General features: G+C 32.5%; 1 protein-coding gene across 1 annotated transcript; it reads left to right on the top strand.

The window, feature by feature from the left end:
• The first annotated feature begins 7,070 nt into the window (after positions 1-7,070).
• Positions 7,071-8,444, top strand: LOC127118575 (UDP-glycosyltransferase 71K2). Its single transcript, XM_051048787.1, has one exon. The coding sequence runs from the start codon at positions 7,080-7,082 to the stop codon at positions 8,442-8,444; it is 1,365 nt and encodes a 454-aa protein (XP_050904744.1). The 5' UTR covers positions 7,071-7,079.
• Positions 8,445-11,039: the final 2,595 nt, after the last annotated feature.

The raw sequence follows: 11,039 nt of genomic DNA, 5'->3' as shown, positions 1-11,039 counted from the left end.
ACTCAAGATATGGTAACTGGTATACCAAGTCTTGATATTCCCGACAAACTCTACAAAGGGTTTCTAGTCGGAAAGCAGTCCAGGAAGTCTTTCGTTTCGACTATGCCAATGAGATCCTCCTGCATACTTGAAGTTGTACATTCAGACGTATGTGGTCCTTTTGAGGAGCATACCATTGGTGGAAACAAGTATTTTGTTTTGTTTTTCTCTAAGTTTAGTTGAAAGCTGTGAAACTAGGTGATCAATAGAAAGGATGAAGTATTCAAAATCTTTAAGAGATTCAAGACGCTTGTCAAAAACCAGAGTGAAAAGAAGATCAAGGTGCTGTGAACAGATGGAGATGGCGAAAACACATCCAAGATATTTGAAGAATTTTGTGCAGAACATGGTGTTGATCATGAGGTAATGCTCCTTGTACTCCTCAGCATAATGGAATAGAAAAAAGAAGAAACATAATCATATTGGACATGGCGAGATGCATGCTAAAGTAGGAGAATTTCCCAAAATCCTTATGGGGTGAAGTTGTTTCGACTGCTATTTATATACTGAACATGTACCCTACGAAGAAGCTGAAGAACAAGGTTCCTGAAGAAGTGTGGAGTGGCAAAAGACTATCAGTGAGTCATCTGAAGGTGTTTGGCTCTATGTGTTACAAGCATGTTTCTCATTCAAGAAGAAGGAATTTGATGACAAAAGTGAACCTATGATTTTGGTTAGGATATCATAAGACTGGATCGTACAGGATGTTCAATCCAATTGATCAAAAGATTATGATTAGTCGAGATATTGTGATTGACAAAACTTCTGTATGGGATTGGAATTCTAGTAATGCAATTGACAAGCCATTGATGAGCTATGATTTTGACGAAGCAAATGTCGAAGTCGAAGATATTGTCGATATTCCAGTTGAAGTCGAAGTTGTTACTGACATACCCGACACATTCTAAGCCGAAGAGGTTATGGGTAGCACAAATCAGAGACCTCAAAGAACTAGAGCTCGTCCAGCAAGACTTCAAGACTATGAAGTGGTTGGTGATGATGAAGTCGCAACAGATGGAAAACTAGTTCATTTTTCTTTACTTGCAGGTGTTAAACCGATCAACTATAACGAGGCTTTAAAGAATATGAAGTGGAAGTTTGCTATGGTCGAAGAGTTACAAGCAATCGAAAGAAACAACACTTGGGAGTTGGTCGAATTGTCGGCCCATACAAAAACCATCGAAGTGAAGTGGGTGTTCAAGTTGAAGCACAATGTTGATAGGTCAATAGCAAGACATAAGGTGAGATTGGTAGCTTGAGGATTTCTTCAGCAAGCAGGACTCGACTAATCTGAAGTCCTTGCATCTATCGCAAGATTAGAAACTGTTCGACTAATGGTAGACTTAGCATGTAAGCAAGGTTGGTTGACATTTCACTCAGATGTGAAATCAACATTTTTGAATTGACCTTTAGATGAAGAGGTATATGTCACACAACCTTCTGGGTTTGTGATTCAGGAGGAAGCAAGGAAAGTATATAAGTTGCACAAAGAGCTCTATGGTCTCAAGTAGGAACCTAGGGCATGGAATAAGAAGACTGACTCATACTTGATCGAATTGGGATTCGTCAAATGCAAATCTGAGTATGGTGTCTATGTCCAGGTTGTGGAATAAGATATAACAATCATCTGCTTATATGTCGATGACTTGCTAGTAACTGGAAATAGCTTGAAGAACTTTTCAAAGTTCAAAGAGCTGATGAAGAAGGAATTTGAAAAGTCGGATCTGGGAAAGTTGTCATACTTCTTAGGAATGGAATTTCAAATGTCGAAGCAAGGTATAGTGCAACATCAAAGAAAGTATGTCAAGGACTCAAGAGATTTAGGATGGATGATTCGACTTCTGCATCTTCGCCTATTGAACCAAATTTGAAGTTGGAGAAATGATCAGATATATGAGTGACCCAAGGGTGTCACACATGATGACTGCAAGAAGAATCCTGAGATGCTTAAAACGATCGACAAACCATGGAATTTTATTTCGAAGAGACTCTAAAAGCAAAGAAGCTATGGTTACTTATTATTCAGATGCTGATTAGTGTAGACATAAGGAAGATCGAATAAAACCTATTGGATATTTCTTTCAAGTATTTGGTGCCCCAATCCCATGGTGCTCGAGAAAGCAACATGTGGTGGCATTATCATCGTGTGAGGCTGAATATATAGAAGGATCATATGTTGTGTGTCAAGCAATTTGGATCAGATATATGATGGAAGAGATTAAGGTCGAAGCGAAGAAACCTTTGGTATTGTAGATCGACAACAAGTCATCCAAAAATCTTGCGAAGAATCCAGTTTTGCATGGAAGAAGTAAGCACATAGAAGCTAGATTTCACTTCTTAAGGGAGAAGGTGAATCAAGGTGAACTTGAAATAAGACATTGCTCAAGTGAAACACAATTGGCAGATACTTTTACCAAAGGATTGAAGATCGACAAGTTCCTAACGTTGAGAAAGAAACTAATAAGAGTTCAGATCGATAATGATTAGTGTGTTTTGACAACTTGGATTATAGGGGGGGTATGTTGAGATATTAGATATAATCGAAGTTGAGTTGTGTGGCCCAAGCCAAAATCTAATTAGGGTGTAGGGTTTTTTACTTAGTTTATTATTTTACTTAGTAGTCAAGTCACTTAGGTTTATATAAATAGACACTTTGTAATTCAGTTTTATTCAATTCAATAATACAATCCTTATTTCCTTATTCTCTCTTTCTCTCCTAACTAAAAGTGCCTCAAGCACTAACAGTCACCATCTTTTGGATTTTCCAACATGACAAAATCTACCAAATATATGAATTTCTCAATATTCACTAGCACATCTTTTATAATCCTAGAAGAATGTTTGACAGAGTTGTTAGAAAAATGGAGTGTCATCATGATATCTCTCATTATTCCAATACTTTATTTTTATGAATTTATAGAGGCATCAGATTTACACTAGAACCTAGATCAATAAGTACCTTCTTAAATGTTCAATGGTACATAGGAGGGTGACACTTCCATGATCCTTGCTTTTTGTAGGCATCTTCTTTTGTAAGATGGTGTTGCATTACTCAGATTATATAACTCTTTCATAACATGTGGTTCTCTTTTTAGACGTGTTTTCCTTCATAGATTTCACATAAATGGACATTTGTTATATTGTTTTAGAAAATAGAATGTTGATATGTAGCTTTTTGAACATTTCCAAAAATTTAGTGAAAATCTTTTCATCTTTTGGTTTCTTCAATATCTAAGGATAAAATAGTCTTCACTCAAGATTGGCACCTTTTCTCATTTCTATATGATTGGGTTGTCTCCAAAATTATTATAATTTTCAATAAGCTGACAAATTTTGATATCCTATTTTATGAGGCTAGGGTACGATTCAATTACATTTGCTTCTTCGCTAGGTTGTTCTTTGACTATTTCCACATTCTCGTCGTGACAACATTTATTTTGTTATTTTATACCTATTTTGTAACGGTGTTGCTCGAAAGACTTCCTTGAGGTTGTTGTCTGAAATGTTTGGTTATTTGACCTACATGAATTTCTAGGTTCTCCAATTCTAGTCTCTTCTTAAACTTGGGTAGTTTAGGCAACAACTTGTGTGAGAATCTAAAGCAATTTGGGCAGCAAATTTTCTAAATTCTACCTCCTAGTCTGGTTTCTTTTGTAAAGCTACAGGGTGATGAGGCTAATTTCATGGTAAACGATAGCTTATACTATTCTTACAATTTGGGAAACGAAAAGTTTAAGAAATCGCCAATTGTTATATCCAGCATGTGCTTTATCTTAAGCCTTAGACAATTGCATAAAATTTGCATTTGATCTGTGAGATATAAACCGTGAGTTAAAAGTGCACTTAAGAGTCTTTTAAATCTCTTATAAGCTCACCAAGTGATTATTCCTCATTCTATCTGAATGTGGATATGTCATATATCTTTCGAACAAAAAGATATGTGAGAAAGTATTCTTTTAGGAATGTATTCCCCATCTCAACCCACATTTTGATGCTATCTTGGGTCAATTGATCAGTATACCATTCTTCTGCATCATGTTCAAGAGTAAATGGAAATAAGTGTAATTGTTTACCTTATTTTGTTACCTTTGAGTGTACGCTTGCAATAGTGTCAAAGTAGTCTTTCAGATCCAAGAACTATTCCTTAATCAAGTAATGGATCTTCCATCCCATTGCCTGATTTAAATTCTTTTTGGATGTCTCACTCTTTTTTTCTTGCTCCCTCTTCTATTTATTTCTTCAATCGATTCTCCATTCTTATCACATGAGCGATTTTTTTGATTTGTGCAACAAAGAAAAATTTAGTCTATGATTGACCTCCATACAAGGTTAGATAATTTTATAATAATAATAATAATAATAATAATAATAATAATAATAATAATAATAATAATAAAAGTAAAAATAAGAACAAAATATTGTTATTGTAGGGCAACTAAAATTTCAACTAATAAGTAATTAAATTCAACAAAATTTAACAGTCTTCGCCAACAATGCTAAAAATTTATTGTTGCAAGTGCACCAAAGAGAGTCACTACAAGTAGGGGTGAAAATATGTCAGGTTAAGTCAGACCTCAAAAGGTCTGAGTCTAGCTTACTTCGATAAATATTTAAGATTTGAGTTTGACCTATGATCAATTATAGATTTTTTGTTTTGGTTTGACCCACTCTAAATTAAAGTTTGTTTCAAAATAAAGATTTCAAATATTTCATTTTATCTATTATTTTACATAGATGACAAGAAATTTTATATACCATTTAACTTATTGTCTATTAGATATCCATATATAAGTTAGCCTATAAAGCTTCGTAGACTTTTTTCAATAGCCTAAGTCCAATCTTTTTAATTCAAAAAGTTTTTTAAAAAAAAACCTAAGTTATCATTTTTATTAAATAGACCATGTCATTTTTAAATAGGTTAAGCTATAGGCATTTGTAGACTCATGTGACCTATTCTCATCCCTAACTACTAATAATAACATGGAGTATTCCAAAATATCAAACATAAAGACTATTAGTGTTGAGTTTAATTTTATTCATGTTGAAAAAATATTTAATTAAACTTGTTTGGATAATTGTTTGCCAAAAAGTCGGTCTTAAACTTTCCTTTCACACTTTATATAATCTTACTAATTAATGTATTCATATTACGGATGTCAACGAGGTCGGGAATGTATGGAGGATGCTTACCCACACCCCGTCCTGCTCCTCAATGTTTTCCCCATTCTCGTCCCCATTCCATGTCATAGGGGAATATTATTCTCCATCCTCATCCCTACAGATCTCCACGGAGAATCAAAGATTCACGGAGATCAAGTCTTAAAAAAAATTCTATATTTTTCGATCAAAACTATGATACTAGTATTTCGTTGTTTTTTCTTTTTTCTTTAAAAAGATATATTTTACATTTTTTTATATATAAATATAAACACATTTTGTATCAATAACAAAAAAAAATGCAAAAACAATTGTAGTTACGAAAACATAATCACTAATTTACTAATTGAATGAAAAGCAGGTTATTAATTGAAGTATAGTGAAATTGAAAAGTAATTAGAATAAGCACAATGAACAAAGAAGAATGGTTGTTATGATGATGATGATGATGATGACGATGATGAGAAAGAAACAAGGAATGAAGGAGACAAAGAATTGAAAAAAGAAAAAGAGAAGATGTTGTATACATTGTATGTAATGAATGCACTTTTTTACGGTTTGATATTTGGACAGTGAAACAATACATTATACAATGCAACAAAAAAATAACTCACCGATAACTCTTCACTTTCTAATATACTATGCAAATTATATAATTATATATTATATAAATTTTAAATAATATGGTCGGGGTTGGGGAATCTGCGGGTCGAAGGGTACTTTCCTGATACCCGCTCCAAAGTATCATCAAGGAAACTTTTTTCTCCATCCTCGTCTGCACAGAAAAAAATCTTCAATTCAGAACTCTGCATAAATAATTCTCACATAGATTCCCATTAATAGATAGAAATTGATATCCCTAATTTATATTTTGAGATTACTCGGCCTCTAAATTATTTAATATTGAGTCCTAAAATCATAAAGTGGACAAATTATTTAATATTAAGTCCTAAAATCTTTAGAGTGGACCACTAAAGTCATAGTAAGAATTCAAAGTTAAGCAATATTTTAAGAATATAAAATTTTTGCAGCCAGATCCCTGATCCTTGATCCTAGGGGATGGTCGACTATAATACTTAATTCTAAGGCATGACTTATTCTACTATATACAAGGTTATAATCACGACTTTAAGTGGCTGACTTAATAAAATTTTATTCTCGATTCTATAAAAGAAAATGAAAATAAATTTCAATTTATAAATTAGAAAAGATGTAATCCTTTTTTAACTATATATCACCATTTACAATTCAGCCTAAAAATTGTTAATGTCTTGCTGATCAGAGATACCTTGATAGCAATTTTCCATTTTATAATTCATTGCCGCCCAATACACTCTTACCAACGTGACATCAACTATTTGAATATGTGGGTGATTCAAGTAGTAGTATAATTTAATTGTAACTATCAATAAATATATAGTAATGTATTCAATGAGTTTTACTGAAGTTTGACTTTAGAATTAATTACGTAAATAATTAAATTTTTAATTAAATATAATGAATTAATTGCACTACTTCTACTTATTATTTTCCAGGTAATATATCGTTATTATCACAATAAAATTAAATTGTATAATAAAAAATAGATTGAAAATAATTTTATACCAAATATATTGTATAGCATGCAAATAATTTTATACCAAATATATTGTCAAAATAAATTTTTACCAAAAATAAAAATAGTATGCAAATAATACAAAGAATAAACAATTAATTTAATTTTTAAATTATAACTTTTTAAATTAATGAATTAATTAAAATATTCTTAAGCTATTCTTTCATTTAATTATTTAAAATTGTTATATTTTATCTCCACCACTCTCTACTCTATAAAAGAGAGGAAGAAAAGAAAAAATGCAAGGAAGAAAATAGTTGCGAGTGAGATGAAGAAAAAATCAGAACTAATCTTCATTCCCTCACCAGGGATTGGACACTTAGCTTCATCACTTCAATTTGCAAAACTCTTAATCAAAACCAATAACAATCTTTCCATCACAATTCTATGCATCAATCTCCCAAACATTCCCATTTCAGATTCATACATCAAATCAGTTCTTAACTCACAACCTCAAATTCATCTCATTCATCTCCCTCAAGTTGAATCACCACCAAGTGAGCTATTAATATCACCACCATGCTACATCAAAACCCTCATGCATAACCTCACACCTCATGTCAAATCCACCATTCAAACCATTCTATTATCTCATTCAAACCATGTTGTTGGTTTAGTCCTAGATGTCTTCTGTCTTTCAATGATTGACGTTGGAAATGAATTTGGAATCCCTTCTTATTTGTTCCTAACATCAAATGCTGGTTTCTTGGGGTTCATGCTTTCCATTCAAAACCGTCGAATCGACGATGTGTTCAATGATTCCGATACCGAGTTGTTAATTCCTGGTTTCACTAATCTAGTACCTTCAAGTGTGTTACCTAATTCTGCTTATAGTAAAGGTGGTTATGAGGCCTATTATAATCTTGCAAAGAGATTCAATGACACCAGAGGAATTATTGTTAATACATTTTTAGAATTAGAAAACTATGCTATTGATGCATTATCTACTGAAAAAACTCCTCCTATCTATACTACTGGTCCTTTGCTTGATCTCAAAGTTCAACCTAACCCTAATTTAGACCAAGCTCAACGTGACGTTATATTGAAATGGCTAGATGAACAGCCTAATAAATCTGTTGTTTTTCTATGTTTTGGAAGCATGGGAATTAGCTTTGTTCCATCTCAAATAAGGGAAATAGCATTCGGACTTAAGAAAAGTGGAGTTAGGTTCTTGTGGGCTGTAAAGTCTCCACCGGAAGGGTTTTTAGAATGGATGGAATTGGAAGGTAAGGGAATGATATGTGAATGGGCACCTCAAGTTGAGATATTGGCACATAAAGCTGTTGGTGGATTTGTTTCACATTGTGGTTGGAATTCTATTTTGGAAAGTTTGTGGTTTGGTGTGCCAATATTGACATGGCCTATTTATGCAGAACAGCAGCTTAATGCTTTTAGGATGGTGAAGGAATTGGAGTTAGCTGTGGAGTTGAGAGTGGATTATAGAATAGGTAGTAAAGATGTTGTTATGGCTGAAGAGATTGAGAAAGGGTTGAAGAATTTGATGGATAGAGATAACATTGTGCACAAGAAGGTTCAAGAGATGAAAGAGATGGCAAGGAATGCTGTTGTTAATGGTGGATCTTCTTTTATTTCTGTTGGAAAACTTGTTAGTAATATGATAGGAAGCAACTGATAATAAATCATTATTTTGTGTTATAGAATAAGTTGCTTCCTTGCAAAATCAATGAATAAAAGTTATATTTATCTAAAATTAACTATTATTATTTTATAAAAATATTGACTTTGTGCATGACAATTTAGTGTTATAAAATAATTCAGCCACCATCTCTGACTTATTTACGCCACCTCTTTGGGTGGAGCATACAATGTCTTGGTCACTAAGTTAATCCTTTTCATGGAAACAATATGATTCTTTCTTTTCTTTTCATTCTTACTTGCTTGAATAGGGTTTTTGAGAGGAGCATTATGGGTTTTTAATCTTTTACGTTATTTCATGGTTTGGTGAATTTATTTGGTCATGGATGAATTTTATGATGGAAAATTAAGATATAATAATAGATCAAAACATAGTGGATATAAGTTGTGTTATTACACAGTTTCTACACTATACATTATAATGAAGTAAAATATTGGTTGCACCTAAGTAAAAATAAAATAATAACATTAGTATAATTTATGTATATTTATACGGTGTAAGTGTTAAAATAAATCTAAATATATCTTTTTTGATAAAATTTCTCACACTTGTAGGAATTTTGAGGATTAACGACAAATATAAGACGGTAAATTGAACAAATAAACGCACAAAAGAACATTGTTAATTTTAACTTGGAAAACCCCTTAATATGGAATAAAAATCATGAGTCATTCAGACAAAAGAAATAACTTCATTATAATCAATTAAAGGTACAAGAGAGTCTTAAAGTTATTTACAAACTAGTGCTAACAAACCAGAAATCACAAAACAAACTAGTTTACAAATAAGAATAAAAAAAGCTAAAAAATTATTCAAATTTGCAGCTTCAGTGCGAAGCAGATATCTTTTGGCTCATACCTTGTTTTGAAATCATGAACAATCAAAAGTTAGATACAGGTGTTGCGAATCTGTCCTCCAAATTTGAGCTCGATATGACTATTAACGAATTCAAAATCGTCGATTTAGTGAGACTGGTTGCAAAAAAATGGGAATAGGTTTCTCTCAATTTTTCTCTCTTTTGAATCCTTATTTTCTCTCTATCTATCTCGACTCTAAATTGATCATATCCACTTAAATAAGTTACTCAAATTGGCTATCATATTTAGGTTTTACTCCACATAGGAAGGGAGCTCAAACCCAACAAACCTCCATCTCACAACTATGTGGAGGAAATCTTCAAACCGACGATATTACAAGCTTCAAGTTTCTCTCTTGATAATGTTTTGTTCATCATATCATAACCATTATCATTTGTATGAACTTTAGCCAACTCCAACAACTTAGCATCCAAAACATCACATATCCAATGATATCTCAAATTAATGTGTTTGGACCTATTATGAAAAGTCAGATTATTACCAAGATGAATAGTGCTTCAACTATCAACAGATGACACATATTTGTCTTGAATAAAACCAAGCCCCTGCATAAATTTCTTCAACCACTGTAATTCTTTGCATGCTTCGGGAATGGAAATGAACTCAGCCTCTGTAGTAGACAATGTTACACACTTTTTCAATCTCTACTGCCAAGTCACAACTCCCCCTGGAAATTTAGTCATGTATCCTGATCGCGACTTGGTGAGTCTATCGAAATATCTAACAGCAAGTGCACTGTTGTATCGCATAGTTTTAAAAGATATTGAATCCATATGGGCCAATAATCAAACTTATCACTATTTATTGGTGCTATGAAAATATGATTTAGGGGAAATTAAAACTAAAATTAGAATAAAGTTTAGAAAATATATCAGAAAGGAGAGACCCGAATGTGGATCCCGGGGTACCACGGGGACTCAATAGTTTATTGGCATGTATTAATGTATTAAATCACTTTTTAGTAGAAAAATATTAATTTAAAATTTTTTATCTCACACTCTCGTGTTGTTGACTCTAGCTATACTTCTAGACCATATGTTCTCTCTCACTAACCCATTAGAATCAGGAAATACTTTTTGAAAACCAATAAGTTCTAATTAATCATAAAACGTTCTTGCTGTGTTTAGGATTAATGTCCAATTTTTACTATTCGGTTCAAGCCTCACACTCTCGTGGTATTGACTCGAAAGCTTAATGTCTTCACTCTCGTGCAAAACTTTTCAGACTTAAAATTAAAAATCAAATCCAGAAAAATAATTTATAAAAAGGTTTACGCCAACTTATTACTGAGTCTCGTCGGAACGGCGGTCCTCACATACCAAACTCAAAGCAATTTAGTCGGACATGATATTAAACATAAACATCCAAGTCATGGTAATGGAAATTAACAGCAACATTGCAAGTAAATAAATTTCAGAAAAATAGAATTAAATTAAAGCAATTATATAAAGAACCTGAAAAACTGGAAATAATGCCGAAATAACTTCGAGTACATAGAACAGAACGGAAAATAACTTCTAATGCTGGCCCGATTACTTTGATCCAAGCTTACAATAAAAACCCTAAGAGATATGGTGTGATAGTCCCTCAATGTGAGAGCTCTATCACTTTCGAATGTATTTTATGCTTAAAACTAAGAAAGTAAATTATGCATACAACCTTGGATGCCTAAATCTTCTAAAACTAACAATAT

Source organism: Lathyrus oleraceus, chromosome 2, assembly GCF_024323335.1.
Source record: "Lathyrus oleraceus cultivar Zhongwan6 chromosome 2, CAAS_Psat_ZW6_1.0, whole genome shotgun sequence".
Taxonomy (NCBI): Eukaryota; Viridiplantae; Streptophyta; class Magnoliopsida; order Fabales; family Fabaceae; genus Lathyrus; species Lathyrus oleraceus.
Note: the sequence above shows the minus strand (reverse complement) of the source record. Positions and strands in the feature narration are given on the sequence as shown.